The sequence below is a fragment of the Tachyglossus aculeatus genome, chromosome 4 (genome assembly GCF_015852505.1).
Source record: "Tachyglossus aculeatus isolate mTacAcu1 chromosome 4, mTacAcu1.pri, whole genome shotgun sequence".
Lineage (NCBI taxonomy): Eukaryota > Metazoa > Chordata > Mammalia > Monotremata > Tachyglossidae > Tachyglossus > Tachyglossus aculeatus.
The window spans coordinates 106,713,667-106,730,343 of NC_052069.1; the positions used below are offsets into that span (position 1 = coordinate 106,713,667).

Consider the following 16,677-nt stretch of genomic DNA (forward strand, 5'->3'; position numbering starts at 1 on the left):
TTTATCATCCAACCAATGGCATTTATTGAGCGCTTACTGTGTGGAGCACACTTTACTAAACGCCTGGGAGAATACAATAAAACAGGGTTGAAGCAGCATGGCTCGGTGGAAGGAACCCGGGCTTGGGAGCCAGAGGTTGTGGGTTCGAATCCTGACTCCACTACTGGTCAGCTGTGTGATTTTGGGCAAGTCACTTCACTTCTCTGAGCCTCAGTTACCTCATCTGTAAAATGGGAATTAAAACTGTGATCCTCTTACTGTGATCTTTTAGACTGTGGGCCCACTGTTGGGTAGGGACTGTCTCTATATGTTGCCAACTTGTACTTCCCAAGCGCTTAGTACAGTGCTCTGCACACAGTAAGCGCTCAATAAATATGATTGATGATGATCACCTTATAACCTCCCCAGCGCTTAGAACAGTGCTTTGCACATAGTAAGCGCTTAACAAATACCATCATTATTGTTAACAGGGTTGGTAGACACATTCCCTGCCCATTTCATTCTCTTCACCTCCAAGGGGAAGGTAGGTTGCTAAATCACTTATTTGGGCACTAGATTACTTGTAGTTCTCACTCTTCCTACTATGTTCCTCCTAAACATCAGTCCATTCGAAACCTTAACCCATAAAGTTTTAGTATTATTATTAATAATGATAATAACAGTAATAATAGTAGTATTTGTTAAGTGCTGGGGTACACGTAAATTAATCAGATTGGACACAGTCCCTTGTCCCTCATGGGGATTGTAATCTAAGTTGGAGGAAGAACAGGTATTGAATCCCCATTCTGCAGGTGAGGAAACTGACGCATAGAGAAGTTGTGACTTACCCAAGATCACACAACAAGCTGTTGAGAGTGCCAGCATTAGACCTGGGTTCTCTGGCTCCCCAGGCCCTCGCTCTTTCCATTAAGCCACATTGCTCCTTAGCTTTGACCTGAAATTCCAACTTGTTCCCTAGGAACAAGTGGTCTAAATAGCCACACATTCTCATTGTCCTGGGGGAGGTTCCAGCATCAGGAATTGTTCCTCCCATCACTGTCTATCAGTCAGAAAAAGGAAAAACTAAAAATTGACCTGCTCCAGACAGCTAATTAAGGGACTAAAAGGCAATCTCCAAGGTCTTCCAGTTCCATCACCCAGCCCAGGACACCTCGTGCCCACAGATGACTTCTTTTTTAAAGACAACTTATTTCCCTATTTCAAGAAGATCTCTCACAGCTCACTGAGGCTCTGGGAGGAAGGGTTTGTTTGAAAGACTAAACTAAATCCAAATTAAACAAACTTGAATTCATCTCTTCGAAAATCCAGAACGCCCCGGAAGACTCTGCAAATACATATTATCCCCATTTTCCAGGCAGCCGGAGGTGTGCATGATTTCCCCCAAGGAAACAGTCTCCGAATCTTCAGGCACAACCATCCCTGCCCACGCCGGGGACTTTCTTTTGAATTTAAAGTTTTGATTCTGTAGATTATAAAAGTGATGACTCTGGAAATGTTCAGAGCCTGAAAAAAAACAAAAAAACTCTCCCAAAGTGAAATGAAACTCACTCTCCGAGCCCAGAAATTTATGCTTCATCCGATCCGGGTCTAGATGTGTGATGTGGGGTGTCAAAATTCCTACTGTTTCTGGACAGCAGCAGAAGAGGCAAAGAGGATGAGTGGTCGTGGCCTTTAACATGGTGCAGTGACGGCAGAAGGGAAACCAAGGCAGGACATGGGGACTTGGTGTCAGGTAGCCATACGATAAGCACTTCACACATTCCACACAAGGAAAAAAATAAAACCGCTGGTGTCCCCCAGACACCACCACAGCGATCCCTCCCCAAGCTGGGAGAGCAAGCCACTACCAGGACTGGTAAAGGGGCCCAGGAAAATCAACCAGATGAATCTTTAAAGTCTAATCACCCTTTCTTCTCCCCGCTGGCCAATTCCCCCAGTACTGCACATGATAATACATGCAAACTAGAACTACTTTGTAATGCTGATATGCAGTGGCATTTACATAAAGAATTTTCACCAACAGAAATAATTCCCAATGTACAACTATGAACGTCCTGAGATTTTATCAGCAGAAGTTGTTTGCTTTCCATAGCTCTGCTGGGTTCTCCCCATTCTCACCCCCCGCCCCTGCAGCCCCCGGTTTTATATTTCTGAGCAAAAGCAAAGACTGTCAGAGTCAGGAAAAAGAAAGAAAAAGAGCTTCTATTTCTGTTTTACCATGTGCTGGATACCACCGCTAGCTAAAAATACTCAGAAACAGAGTTGTAGCTCATTTGGAAAGGTGCACCCAATTTCGAGCATTCTGTTCGCCTCCCCTCTCCCTCCCTCCCCTCCCTACACAAGTTTCCCGTCCCCCTCCCGACCTCACCAGCTATCTTCACTGCCTCTTTCTTTAGTTGTGGTGACCAAAATAGTCCCTACGATCAAAAATATCTGTACATTCCAACACCAGGGGTAGATAGATGTCCACCGGGTCTTAGTATGTTCTGGTCTCTATCTTTTGTTTCTGATTTTCTGGAAGGTGGAGTCCAAGTGAGGGGAAACGCATCAAATATGTCAATGAGAGCAGTAAACAAGTTCATTAATGGTTCTCCCTCCACCCCTATGCCATCACAAAACGCGGCTTTTGGTCATACAACTGTGTCTCTGACCATCTGGTCATGCCACTGAGGGAAGGCCAAAGCTAGACTTCTTGACTTTGTTTGACTTTCCTGTGCCTCAATCAACACTGTTTAGTGAGCACTTACTGTGTGAAGAGCACTATACTAAGCGCTTGGGAGAGTACAACATAACACAGTTGGTAGACCCATTCCCTTCCCACAATGAGCTCAGCTACCTCATCTGTAATATGGGGATAAAAAAACAATTTTCCTTTGTCTTTCGAATGTGAGTCCTATGTTGGGGAGGGATTACGCCCAACCTGTTCATAATGTACTTGCTCCAGTCCTTAATACAGAGTTGGGCACATAGTAAGCATTTAACAAATACCATAAATGATTAAATATTATTATCATGGCCAGCAGGAGAAGATCCTCAAGTTAGATTTCTTGCATCTGTTTCCTTGTCCTCCCCAATGTGCTAGTGCAGTAAGTAATGCCAATGCTCGCAGCCACAGGTTCACATAACCTGGCCTGTTATTGAATGCCAGTTTTCTGTCCTCCCTGCATATCCTCTGGGAACTTATGACATCACCAGAAGACGCTCATATCTCCACATCTGCCACTACCTATTTTTGAACTGGCTGTTGATTCAAAGTGTAATTTCAAAAAAAAAAAATTATAGCATCCACTTAAAAAAAAACCCAATGAGATATGACATTTTTCCTTCTTCAATGGGGGACTTTTCACAATGGCAAATTAACCTTCATGCTTGTTTTCTTTTCTTTTTTTTTAAGTGTGAAACGAAAAACACTGTAGCAATAGAGGAAAATATCCACAGAAGGAAATGTAAGACAGTGGAAGCAGCATGGCCTAATGGATAGAGCATAGAACTGGGAGTCAGGAGACCCGGCTTCTAATCCCTGTTCCACCACTCACCTGCCATGATACTTTGGGCAAGTCATTTGACTTCTGTGTACTTCAGTTTCTTCTTCAGTAAAATGGGGCAAAAAAACCCTCCTGTTTTCCCTCTCCCTTAGACCATGAGTCCCATGTGGGACAGGGACTATATCTAACTAGGCTGCATTTTACCTACCCCAGCACTTAGTAGTGTTCGGCCTTTAGTAAGTGTTTAGCAAATATCACAATTTTCTCTTCTTCTTATTAGATGACAAGGTTTGGATAACAATGAAATTTGGGACTGGCTCTCACGACTAGGTGTTCACCCAATTTTGTTTTGGTTATCCAAACTCTTCCCTCCGCTCCTCATCCCTTAATAATCCATACTGGTCTCAGCTCAGAAAATTGGCGATCTGAGCCCCTGGGGTTCAGATAACTGGCTTTGAAGTGAACAGAGTTCAGCACAAGCCTGAAGTACATGTCCCTGTCTCCCATGTTAATGGCTTAAGGACTGTGTAATAGAGGAGGTTAGGTTCCCATTTTCTGACCCACCTCAGGGCAATGCATCTATATACGGATAGCCCTTCCAGCTCCTTAAATCCCTTTCTTTGCGCTGGAGGAGGGCAATCTTTAGCCAGTTGCCAAAGTTGCAAGGGAGGGCAGAAGATGCCTGGGGTCCAATTTCTGGCTCTTGGACAGGGGTTTAGGGAGTCTCTGGTCCCCAGAGTCAGAAACTGGGATCTGTAAGCCTCTCCCACTCCACTGCAGCCCTTGTTCATCAGAGGGTGCCTGAGTTCTACTTCTGAGTCTCCCAGCATCAGAAGACTGGGCACATGAGAACCTCTCCATAACCCTGTCCAGTATATCTGAAACTGCTGTAGTACAGCAGAACAGTCACAGTTACTGTCCTTGTGAGTCAGGGTGATACCCTCCAATGCTACTGTTCCATTCATTTCAGGCAGCATTCTAAGATTTAGATAAGTCATTATTCTATTACTTACTAATTCTTCATTAAGCAATTGAAAGCATCTTACTACAGCATGATTTTTGTAAATGATTGGTGTCTAATAATAAGTTGTTGCTCAGGGCCAGTTGGAAGCAATAATAATAATAATAATAATAATAATAATAATAATAATAATAATAATAATAATAGCATTTGTTAAGCACTTACTATGTGCAGAGCATCGTTCCAAGCTCTGGGGAGGGTACAAGGTGATCAGTTTGTCCCACGTGGGGCTCACAGTCTAAATCCCCACTTTACAGATAAGGTAACTGAGGCCCAAAGAAGTGAAGTGACTTACCCAAAGTCACATAGCTGACAAGTGGTGGAGGTGGGATTGTAACCCATGACCTCTGACTCCCAATCCTGGGCTCTTTCCACTGATCCACGCTGCTTCCCTAGCCAAGCTATTTCCCTACCAAAAAGCACAAAAGAGCCACACACAAATTGGAATCCAACCAATAGGTCAAGTTCCCCCCACCTTCAAGAAGTTTATGATCCAAAGGATAGGAGGGTTATGCACAAAGCCTTTGTTTTCTGAAAGGTAAACTAATTTTGGAAAAGGCTGGGACATGGCGGGGACTAAATCGAGAACAGAGGCTGTACTGCATCATGGAGGTAGGGCAAATGAAGGAGACTCAAGGTAACATTTTTGGCTGATCTTCCCCATGCTGGTTAACCCAGGATGTCTTCCTGGATGTAGTAGACTCTGAGGCTCCATTTATCCAAATCAAAGGTATTTATTGAGTGCTTATTATGTGCAGAGCACTGTACTATCACTTGGGAGAGTACAACAGAATTAGTGGCCACATTTCCTGCCCATAATGAGCTTCCAGTCTAGAGATCCAGCAAGACATTTCTACTAATTTGCTGTTGTTTCAAGACAGAAGCTTTTTTCAGTCTGAAAAAATGCTATCAAGGCCCAGACATACTCCAAATTTTGGGCCCTGTTTTGGATGAATAATGGGTACTGTTCAAAAGAAGGTAATAATAACTGTGGTATTTGTTAAGCACTTACTATAAGCCAAGTACTGTACTAAGTGTTGGGGAGATATAGTGTAAACAGGCTCCACATGGGGCTCTCAGTCTAAGTAGCAGGGAGAACAGATATTGAATCTCCATTTTGCAGTAAAGGGATATGAGGCACAGAGAAGTTAAGTCACTTGCCCAAGGTCACAGAGCAGGTAAGTGGTGGAGCCGGGATTAGAACCCAGGGCCTCTGACTGCCGGGCCGGTGCTCTTTCCACTAGACCATGCTGCTTCCAATCAAACTTATCCCTTTCTTTACAGGCCTAAAAGAGAACATTTCCCCAGTCTGAGCTATTAAATATGAGGACTGAGAGCAGGAGGTTCAGGACAGTTTTTTCCTGAGGTTTTGAAAGGAGCAATTAGTTTGGCTGTAGCCTCCGCGAGTAGAGGGTCTCATTGATTTGGGACTAATCTGCCGCTCCATCTTCCTTCCAAGTCCAAGGATAAACAATCGGGAGTATTGTTCAAAATACCCAGCCGGTGGTTCTCTGCTTAGCAAGGGGTGAACAAGCTAGCTAAAGTAGCTGGGAAAGAGAAGAGATCCTCTCAAGGCCTTTGAGAAAAATCAAGGACACACTGCCCCCATTCTGATGTGCATGTGAAAATGATACCAGTGAGGGTTTTAAGTTGTTTTTTTAAAAAAGTATTCATTAAGTGCTTACTGTGTGTCAAGCACTGTTCTAAGTCTGGGGTAGACGTAAGTAAATAAAGCTGAATATAGTTGCTGTCCCAAGTGGGGCTCACAGTCTAAGCAGAAGAGAGAGAACAGGCATTGAATCCCCATTTAACAGATGAGGAAACTGAGGCAAAGAGAAGTGAAGTGACCTGCCCAAGATCACACAATAGGCAAGCGGTGGAGCCGGGGTGAGAACCCAGGTCCTCTGGCTTCTAGGCCCATGATTTATCATGGTGATCCAGGATTGATATGTCCTGAAGATTTTGGGGAGCAGGAGGAAAAGCAGAAAGAGGAGGAAGTGGTGCAAGATATGAGAAAGAGGAGGAGGGGGGGACAAGGAGGAAAATGGAGAAAGAGAAGAAGGAGATGGAGGAAGCGGAACAGAAGCAAAACAACTAGGCACACAGGAAATCCCTCTCCGTTTTCTGCATCGCAGCAGTCAGAAAATTCAGTGAACTGATTTGGTGGCAAACATTACCACATCCTCTATTTCCAGGCATAGAAGTGTCTCGTGGAGACACTGTGGCTAGAACACATTAGAAATTTCAACTGTCAAGTTGTTTTTATAAAAAATTTCATTTCACTGATGGCATGCAATATTGTCAGTTGACTCATCCCGTGTCGAGAAAAAAACATGTTGGGAAGTATACAGTTAGGATGAAAAACCCAGGGGGAAAAAAACCTAGAAACTTTGACAATACCAATCCTACTGAGTTTAAACTTGGAGACCTTCCAAAAGGGGTGCATTAACAGTGTAAGAGTTAATGACTGGGTATGGCTCTATGAGCTTAACTACAATTTAAACTATGAAACTACACAGAACAAAGAGCAGGTGTGACTGTAGTAGCTTTCACAGCACTTCCACTTGATCGATAGTTGTAGCTTGCTCCTGACACGTCAGCCAAGAGGCGGATGATGAGAAAGACGAAGAGGATAGTGGGGTGGTAGGCGAGAGGCTGGGGAAGAAACTACAGAGCAAGACTCAAATTTACTTAGCGAAGACAGGTCCTGTCAGCAATGCTGCCGACTCTTGCCAGCTCAACCAACAGGAATCCTCGAGTTGCATTCAAAGCGTCAACTTTTGCCTGGCAGGAGGAAGCCCCTCCTGGCATTATCAGGCACTGAATGGCTTGCCCACTTTGGCATAGCAGGGAGCCAGAGGAACGGTACCTGCCTGTGGCTGCCCTTCTCACAGTCATCCCATCGGGGGTCCGTACCTGCCATTTTCCATCCCCACCAAACAAGCCCCTTCCAAACTTTAAGCCAGCCTAGCTGAGAAGCCCTGCCTGGAGGCCCGGGGTCAGAAGGAGATCTGGAAGGGAGCCCAGGTAAATGGGACTAAGAACTACTTCTCCTGCCTCGTCTCGTTCGATTTAATTTTCATGAGCTCTTGCCTCGGTGGGGGAACATTGAGTGCATCTGTCGTGGGCTAGAACTGGGGCTCCTTATGTTTGGTGAGGTGGGGAACCATGGACCCAAGAGGTGACCATGGTGAGGCGCAAGGCGGGGGTGGCGGGGGAGTACTTGGGAAATCCAAGTGGGATGGACGCACATTTTTGAAAATGATTTGGAAGCCTGGGTGTGTCTGCCTCTCTGAAATCTTGACCGATGACCTCTTGGGAGCCCCACCGCTATGTGAACTGCCCCTCTCCCTGGCTATCCAATCCCTCACGCCAGGCTGCTCGAACCCAAATCTTGGGAGAAAGTCCAGGATGACAGAGATTAGGCGGCAGGGAAGAGAACCTAACTGGAGATCTCCCAAACATACCTCTCCCTGCCACCCCAACCCGGCCAGGGTGTTTAGCTTGCAAATCCATTACCCAGAAGGAGGAGATTTGATTTGTGCCCCTCCTTAGAAAGAGTTAATTTGGAATTAGTGCCGGCACAGTGTTGCTGGTTTATAAATACCCATATCTTGCCTTTGTTTCAGATCTCAGTGAAGAGTGAAACATCTGCCAGTCTAAAATTAAACATCTGCGTGTTCGCTGGAAGAAAACGGGACTGCAGTCTAATGGAGAGGGAGGCCCTTGTGTAGGGTCGCGGCCATGTGGAACGGAAGTTCCCCTGAGCTGTGGAGGGAGCATCCTCTCAGGCGATGTGGGTTCTGGTTTGGGGGTTGGAGCAGGAATTGGATGGAACGCCCTCCCTCCTCAAATCCGACAGAATTACTCCCCCAGCCTTCAAAGCCTTATCAAAGGCACATCTCCTCCAAGAGGCCTTCCCAGACTAAGCACCACCTTTCCTCATCTCCCACTCCCTTCTGCTTCGCCCAGACTTGCTCCCTTTGCTCTTCCCTGCTCCCAGCGCCACAGCAATTATGTACATATCAGTAATTTGACTTTCTGTACTGATGTCTCTCTTCCCCGGCTCTGGACAGCAAGCTCGTTGTTGGGCAGGGAATGTGACTGCTTATTGTTGCATTGTACCCTCCCAAATGCTTAGTACAATGCGCTGCACATAGTAGGTGCTCAATAAATGTGACTGAAGGAATGAATGAATGAATGAATGAACCCCCGCCATCAGGTAGATGCAAGGCTGCCAGAGTCCACCCTCTCAGCAATCGGATCAATGTTCATTTCCAGAACTCCTTGTAGGCAGGGAGTGTGCTTACCAACTCTGTTGTAATGTACTCTTCCAAGCACTTAGTACAGTGCTTTGCACAGAGTAAGCACTCCATATATCCCATTGATCAATCGATTGGACAGAGCTCATGTCTAAAAATAATAATAATAATTGTGGTATTTGTTAAGTATCTACTACGTCCTAAGCACTGTACTAAGCACTGGGGTAGTTACGGGATAATCAGGTCCCACATAGGGCTTACAGTCTAAGTAGGAGGGAGAACAGGTATTGAGTCCCCATTTTGCAGAAGCGGGAACAGGCATAGAAAAGTCAAGTGACTTGCCCTAGATCACAGAGCAGGTAAGTAGAGGAGGCAGAATTAGAACCCAGGTCCTCTAACTCCCTGGCCCATCATTTTTCAGTGCTTAGAACAGTGCTTTGCACATAGTAAGCGCTTAACAAATGCCATCATTATCATCATCATCTTTCCACTAGACCACACTGCTTTTCAGCTGTTACTCTATACTCTATTACTCTATAATCTTTCAACTCCATCGTAATGTACTTCCCACAAGGGCTTAGTACAGTGTTCGGCCCCAAGTAAATGCTCAATAAACACCACTGATCAATTCCCATCTGTTCAAAGCCTGCCACCTGCTTACCTGACTCTGCGCCCGCCGGAGCCAGGTCTCCACGCTTCCCCTCTTCTCTGCCCACCTTCCCATCCACAGAAAGTCCTGGATGGCATCCGGTGAGGGGCAGGACTCCCTTATCCCTGCTGCCGGGGTGACAGCGAGTTCTCAGACCTTCTGCAAAGCCGGACATTAATGTTTTAAAACGGGCAGAGCACGCATGCACTTACTCCCGAACTCTAGGTAGCCCTATCACCTCCTCCTAGGCTGCAGCGCAGAAAGTCCATTTGGCTTTCTGAGGTTCCAGATAGATTCACAAGCCAGCACCATCTTTCCTGCCGACCTCTTGGGCTCCAGCAGTGTCCAACCTTAAACCCTGGAAATTTCATCAGACTCTTTCTTCACTGTTACATATCAGAGCTGCATGTGAAGCTCATGGTCCCCCGTCCCGACAGACCATCCCTCTCCCCACATTCAAAGCCTTACTAAAATCTCATCTCCACCAGAAAGCTTTCTATGATTAATCCCTCATCTCCCTGTCCCATTCCCCCTAGTCCCCACTCCATCACCTAACCATGTAGGCACTCACTCCACTCCCAACCCTTATCCCTCACGGCACTTATGAGCATATCCTTTTCCTCCATTTGTTTTCTCTATGTGTAATTTTTTATAGTGTCTGGCTCCTCCACTAGATTGCATGCTTCTTCAAGGCAGGGGTTGTGTCTAGTGCTCTGCACAGAATAAGTGCTCAATATATATTACTTGATGGATGGATTGATTGATGGATTTGGTTGACCTTCACCTATTCTACCACTGACAGATTCCAAAAAGCGGGCCCAGAAAGACACACTTTCACAAACTGGTCTGATTCTAGGCAGTGGGATTTGAACGGAGCAGTTTTTCAGTGGGATGTCCAACCATGGATACCCATCCACCCTCCCCACCCCCACCACCCCCTTTAGTCAGGCACGCACAATCTGGAGGCAGGGGACTGAATGCCATTTCACAACTTCCACCTCCACCCCCTATAACGTTCACTCTACCGCCACATCCCCATCACGCTTTTTCTAAAAGTGATTTCACCACCCGGCTGACTCAAGGGGAAATGCATTTGGGAAAATTTCACTTTTTACTCTGATAAAAATAACTCTTAAGACTACACACCCCCCATAAACACACGTGCCTTCTGACGTGCCAAGTACTCCAACCCGCTGCTGCTCCTTTCTGTTGCTGAAAATCTCGGGATGTTCACACACACACACACACACCCCACCGTGCCCCCCTCCCCCCCCACCCCCACCAAGGCCAACGGACTTCCCATTTCTCAATGGGGTAACTGCAAAATCTTCAGCCCAGTCCCAAAGTCTTGTTGAAAAATGGAGAGCTGCCTTAGTGAATGGAGCTCGCCTTTGGGATCTGGAACATGGAAACATTTTAGGAAGGAGTGTAATCAGAAGAACAAAAAAAAAAAGTTATGTAAATCCCATTAGGCCGGCAGTAATGCCGTCTAAAGCCATGCTAACTCAAAAGCAATTCCAATGCCTCAAGTCTCCCTGAAATACAGTGAAGGAATGCGGTTATAACAAGCTGCAGCACTCTCTAACCAGGGACCCATTTCCTGACAACCGCAGAGAGCGACCCGGCAATGTCTTTTTAATATAAAAGGCAATTCCCAATTTGCTGGCTTTTTTTGTTCTCTGGATTCATTTTTTGGAATTTAGGGTTCTTGACAGAACTCTGCATTATCCTCTGAGATCCAAGGGGAAAAAAAAAACTCTGTCGTCTTGAAAAGATGCCTCAGTTCAGGCTCCCTTCCTACCAGCAAAACCTCAGCTAGGTCACAAATTCCTTTATTTGTTTGGCCTCTACCTAGTGCTGTAGGGAGCACTAAGGTTTCACAGAAAACACACACACACATACACACACACACAGCTCAAAGTAGATGCAATTTGAACAGGTTTCCTGCACCAGCTAATTGTGAGACCCATCTAATATCCCAAAGGATTCCCACTATATTCAACTTTCGGAGGGCAGAGCGTAGCAAGAGTAAAAGAGATCAGAGACCCTCTGGTTAATGCAAACCCCAAATATAAAAGAAATTAGTCCTTTTGCTCCAGAGCACTGTATGCATTTGAAAGCATCACTGCCAGCTAAAGAGCCACGGCACCTTGGAATAATAATAACTGTAATATCTGTTAAGCACTTACTATGTGCCAAATGCTAAGCAGGGAGGTAGACAGAAAACAATTGCAAGACCCAAGGTAGGGCTCACCTTCAAACTTGAGACACAACTTTCAAGGGGTATTTCAAACAGGGAACTCAAAGTCTCTTTATAGAAACTACTTTGTAAAGTTCGCTAGGCAGTGTGCCCACTCCCTTCTTCCTCAAGCTTTCTGCTCTGGACACTTAACATCATTAAACCTTTAATGTTCCTTTACAGAGGGGGCACGTGGTGGAAAGAGCAAAGGACTGGGAATCGGGAGACCTGGGTTCTAGTTCTGATCCGCCACTTACCGGCTGGGTCACCTTGGGAAACTCACTTAACCTCTATAAAATGGGGGTTAAAAACAACCGCTGTCCTTCCCTGTTAGGCTGTGAACTCTGTATGGGACAGGAGCCTTATTATCTTGTACCTATTCTGGCATTTAGTACAGTACTTGGCACATAGTAAGCTTTTAATTACTATTATTGGAGGAACTTTTATGAGGACCAAATACCTCTCAAACACATGCGGTTTAAGCGAGATTTTAAAGCAAAGAAGAAAAATCCCTCCTTTTCTTGCCCAAGTTCTGGACTCGTCACTGTGCAACTTGCAACGTTTTAAGTAAACTCTGATCTGCTGCAGTTGGAGACTGCTGGAAAGGGCCTGAGGTGGGGAGATGGGGAGTTGCCTAAACCAGGATCTTGCTTTGGGAATAGACCCAGAATCGCTCCACTCCAAATGCTCTGTCCAACCTTGCTTACTGCTCTCCAGCTCTCATGTCTCAACGACCCTCCCATCTCCTGCCATTTGTGTTAAGGGGTGAGGCTTCTGCTAGGTCTCCTGAATTGTTCCTTCACTTCAAAGTTGGAGACTTAGACCAGCCAGTCTATCATCTTAGAAACCCAGGTGAGAATGCTAGGTTAGCAATGTAAATCATATAGCGCTCCCTGTCCTGAGAGGGGTGGAGGATGGGATTTTGGGGAGGGGGCTGATTCTGTACTTAAAGTGAGATAAAGTACACCACATGAATGCATGCATCCGGAATTGCTATGGGCCAAACTGGCCTCATTACCAGAAGGCAGTTTATGAAAACATACTCAGGGCTTATTTTATTGAGGGGAAAAGTTCAAGCTGGAAATTCTCTGTACTGCTGAACCCAAAATACAGCTGTTTGCTAGCATACCTAGCCTGCTAAAAGCAAATGCACTACACCTTTTGTCTTGCCCAGAAATCTCACATGAAAAAGCATGCACAACACACGCACCCTACTTACCCAGCCACATAACCCAAAATGCAGTGTTCATTCCCTCTCCCTCCCTCTTTCCCTCCAACTTCACCCCACCACCGGCCCCAGGAAGGCTGCTCCTTGGCATTGGGAAGTTTTCCACAGGCAGAGTAGCAGGATTTGGCCTAAGCTGCCTCAGAAGCTGCAGCCAAAAGAGATCGATTCCTTGAAGGATTCTCTCAGTTCCATCCAAACAGCCCTAGCTCAAGGACGCTGGTGAATTGAATTATCTTTTAACCCCTTTGAGGGAGGGGAGAGAGAGACCGGGGGCTGGCGAGAAAGAGATGCAGAGAAGCAGACAGAGGGAAGGACAGATGTACAACTAGAGAGGCAAAGGAGTTGCATAAGCTAGAGAGAATTGCCTTATTTCAGCATTTGCATTCAGACTTAACAAGCGCTGCACCATTTTGTGTCTGTCTGTCACTCTCCTCCACCCCGACCCACTTTTCTTCAAGGGACGATTTTAACTTCAGTGGGTCAGTTTGAGAGAACTGATGTGAAGAAATTACCTAAAAATAAAAAAATTTAAAATCTTAACCTGTTATAGAGCAAATGAAGAGGAGCTACTGCACTTTCTCGAAGCAGCGTGGCTCAGTGGAAAGGGCACGGGCTTGGGAGTCAGAGGTTATGGGTTCAAATCCCAGCTCCGCCGCTTGTCAGCTGTGTGACTTTGGGCAAGTCACTTAACTTCTCTATGCCTCAGTTAACTCATCTGTAAAATGGGGATTAAGACTGTGAGCCCCCCGTGGGACAACCTGATCACCTTGTCTCCTCCCCAGCACACAGAACAATGTTTTGCACATAGTAAGCGCTTAGCAAATGCCATCATCATTATTATTATTATTTATGCCAAACTGGTCCTTCCTGGTAAGGGCAGGGAGAAAGAGAGGGCATGGAGAATCCAGCCCACTCCTCAACTGGAAGATGAAAGCCCATTCCCCCATATCTCCAATTTTCATATCCAGATAAAAGCAACAAGATGACAAACAAGGCTAGGGCTGGGAAATGCTTCACAACAAACTGGATCTTTGTGTTAACCTCAGGGTGAATTAAACCAACAAACATACTGTACTCCCACGGAGGACCTGCATACAAATCACACCCCGGTTCCTCCCAGACACATGTGTCATCAATCAGAGGTCTTCGGAGCCCACCCCGGGGGTTAGGGTTTGAACTCTCCCCCAGAATCCTGAATCTTAGGACTGCACCCTGAGCCTTCTACAACTCTTAAAAGCAAAAAAAAAATAAAATAAAAAATCGGCAAACCAAAACGAAGCCGAAAAACCACCTCCTTGATGTTCCAGTGACAAGCCTGCCTGCATTCTGGGTGGCAGGTCCCCATTCTCAAGAGAGGAAAACGTGGAGTTTAAATCCTGGAGTGGCAGGGTGGGGTGGACACCGTTTCTGGGAAACCCACTGAACCAAGAAGTCAGAATGGAGCAGCCAAATTGAAACAAACTTTATGTGGCTAGCTTCAAGGAGGGCAATGCATCACCAAGGCAATCTCCTCTCCATCTTCTTTATGGATGACTCCCTTAATTCAGTATGGGGCATTTCAGACCACTTAACCTATCCCCCAACTGAGTAGCCAGGTGGGAGATCAGCCAAAAGGAGGGGCTCCTTCCCTCTTCCCAACCTAAAACTTGCCAAGCAGCTACCCCACTAGTAGTAGTAGTTGCAGAGCCCTGTACTAAACGCTGGGAAAGAATACCCAGTTGTGAATCGCACAACCTTTGCCCCCTTTCCTTCTTCCTGCTGCAAGGACTCAGGTTGGGATGAAGCCTGAGCTGGCTTCTTTGTGAGAGAAAGTGGGGAAGGGAAAGCGGCCTGAGGGACAGCAGCACCTGTACTGAGGTCTTGGAAGGAAGCAACACTCAATCAGTTCATCAATCGATGACATTTACTGAGCGCTTACTGTGTTCATAGCACTGTACTAAGCACTTGGGAGAGGACAATGTAAGTTAGTAGACACGTTCCCTCCCCACAACGAAAACTCTTCCTCCTTTGTGCCACCCCTGGCACAGAAGCAGCATGGCCTAGTGGATAGAGAATAAGGCTGGGAGTCGGAGGACCAGGGTTCTAATCCCAGTTCTGCCACTTGCCTGGCGTATGCTACTTAACTGCTCTGTGCCTCAGTTTCCTCATCCATAAAACAAGGATCAAATTCCTGTTCTTTCTCCCCCACAGACTGTGAGCCCCAGGTAGGAGAGGGACTGGGACCGACCTGATGATCTTGTACCTATCCCGGCACTCAGTACAGTGCTGGGCACAGAATAAGCGCTTAACATATGCCACGACTGTCATTATTCCAATTAAAGCCACGCCACCAGTCTAAGAAAGCTACCGAAGGGCAACTTGGGGACCATGGTCCGGCGGCCGATCCCAGACGAGTTACCTGAGTATCCCCCCGTGGACTTGATGTACATCTGGCCATACTGCTCCTCGACCATGGTGTCGTAGGCCTCGTCGTCCTCCTCGTCCTCCTCGTTGTGGTAGGACGTGGGGCTGTCGGTGGTGGGGAGGCTGCTGGCCCCGGGACTGGTCCGCTCGCCCTGGGAATACTGCACCTGCTGGATGTTGGGGATGAGGGTGGCCAAGTTGGGCATACCATAGTAGGAGACGCGCGACAGTTTCAGGGGGGCCGCCGCGGCCGCGTTGGAGACCCCGGCCCCGGGACCGTCGCGGGCCCCGGCCTCCAAGGGCCGCTTGGTGGGGAGGCCCGGGCCGGTGGCAGCGACAGCGGGCTGGAGCTCCAGGGTCTCGTGCTTCACCCGGGTGAGGAGCGGGATGGGCATCGAGGGAGACATGACATAGGGCCCGGAGGCCGACTGGAGCTGGTTGCAGGGACTCTGGGGCTCCGAGCTGGCGTCCTCGATCATAGCGGTCTGCGAGTCGCAGTGCGGGGAGCTCACTTTGAACATGAGGTCCGTGCCCCTCTCCACGATGTGCTGGATCTGCAGGAAGCCGGCTGTGTACATCACCACGAGCTGTTCGCTGGCGGCCATGGTGAGCTTCCCGGTGTAACAGAACGACAGGATCTGCTGGAAGCAGGCCGGAGGCACCGTCCCCGGAAGCTCAAACGCGCTCTTGCTGTTCCCGCTGAACAGGTCTCGGAAGTACAGGCTGCTCGCTGCCAGCACTGCCCGGTGGGCTTTGAAGGCTTGACCTTTGACCACGATGGAGACATCGCAGTACAGTCCCAGCAACCTCTGTTCATTCAGGCAGCCCAGCACGGTGTTCCCAAAGTTGGGAATTTCTATGTGCAACATCTGCGACATGGCTAGGGTTTAGCTGGAGCGCCTCAGACATTCAACACAGAAGCCTCCGAAGTAGGGCACATCTGTAAAGAAGAAGGAAGGGGAGGGCAGAGAGAGGGAGAGGAGACATACTTTAATCGGCCTTTGAATCACAGAGCCAAACCCATCAACTCCACAGCTACTTTCAGGGGGGATTTAGTTTCGCAGAAACCCTTTTAAATTGGGTGAAAATACCCATAGCTAATTTAAAAGAAACATTTTAAACACTGGTAGCTTTCCCCCCCCCCCACCTCTTTGAAATTAAACACGCCTCCCAAGTGTTTTCCTAGGGTTCTTAAACCCCCCGGTTTACTTACCAGGTCTCAAAGTTGGCTTTCTAAGAAGAATGGAAAAGTGTAAGTGAATGGTCAAAAGCCAGAATCTCTTCCACTTTTCCCCCCGCTGTCCCAGTTTTCTACTGCCCAGCCAGAGCCTGCCCGGGTATATGGAAACTGGGGGAATCGAACTTTCAGAGAAACGGAGACGGTCAAAAA

General features: G+C 47.1%; 1 protein-coding gene across 3 annotated transcripts in view; it reads right to left on the reverse strand.

Moving 5' to 3' along the window:
• Positions 1 to 16,677, reverse strand: part of NACC2 (NACC family member 2) — a 113,643-nt gene that overhangs the window by 16,777 nt on the left and 80,189 nt on the right. For all 3 annotated transcript variants that reach the window (XM_038744491.1, XM_038744493.1, XM_038744492.1), the window contains exon 2: positions 15,283 to 16,227. In XM_038744491.1, the coding sequence (XP_038600419.1) occupies positions 15,283 to 16,165 (883 nt within the window). In that variant the 5' untranslated portion in view covers positions 16,166 to 16,227. The remainder of the gene's footprint in view (positions 1 to 15,282; positions 16,228 to 16,677) is intronic.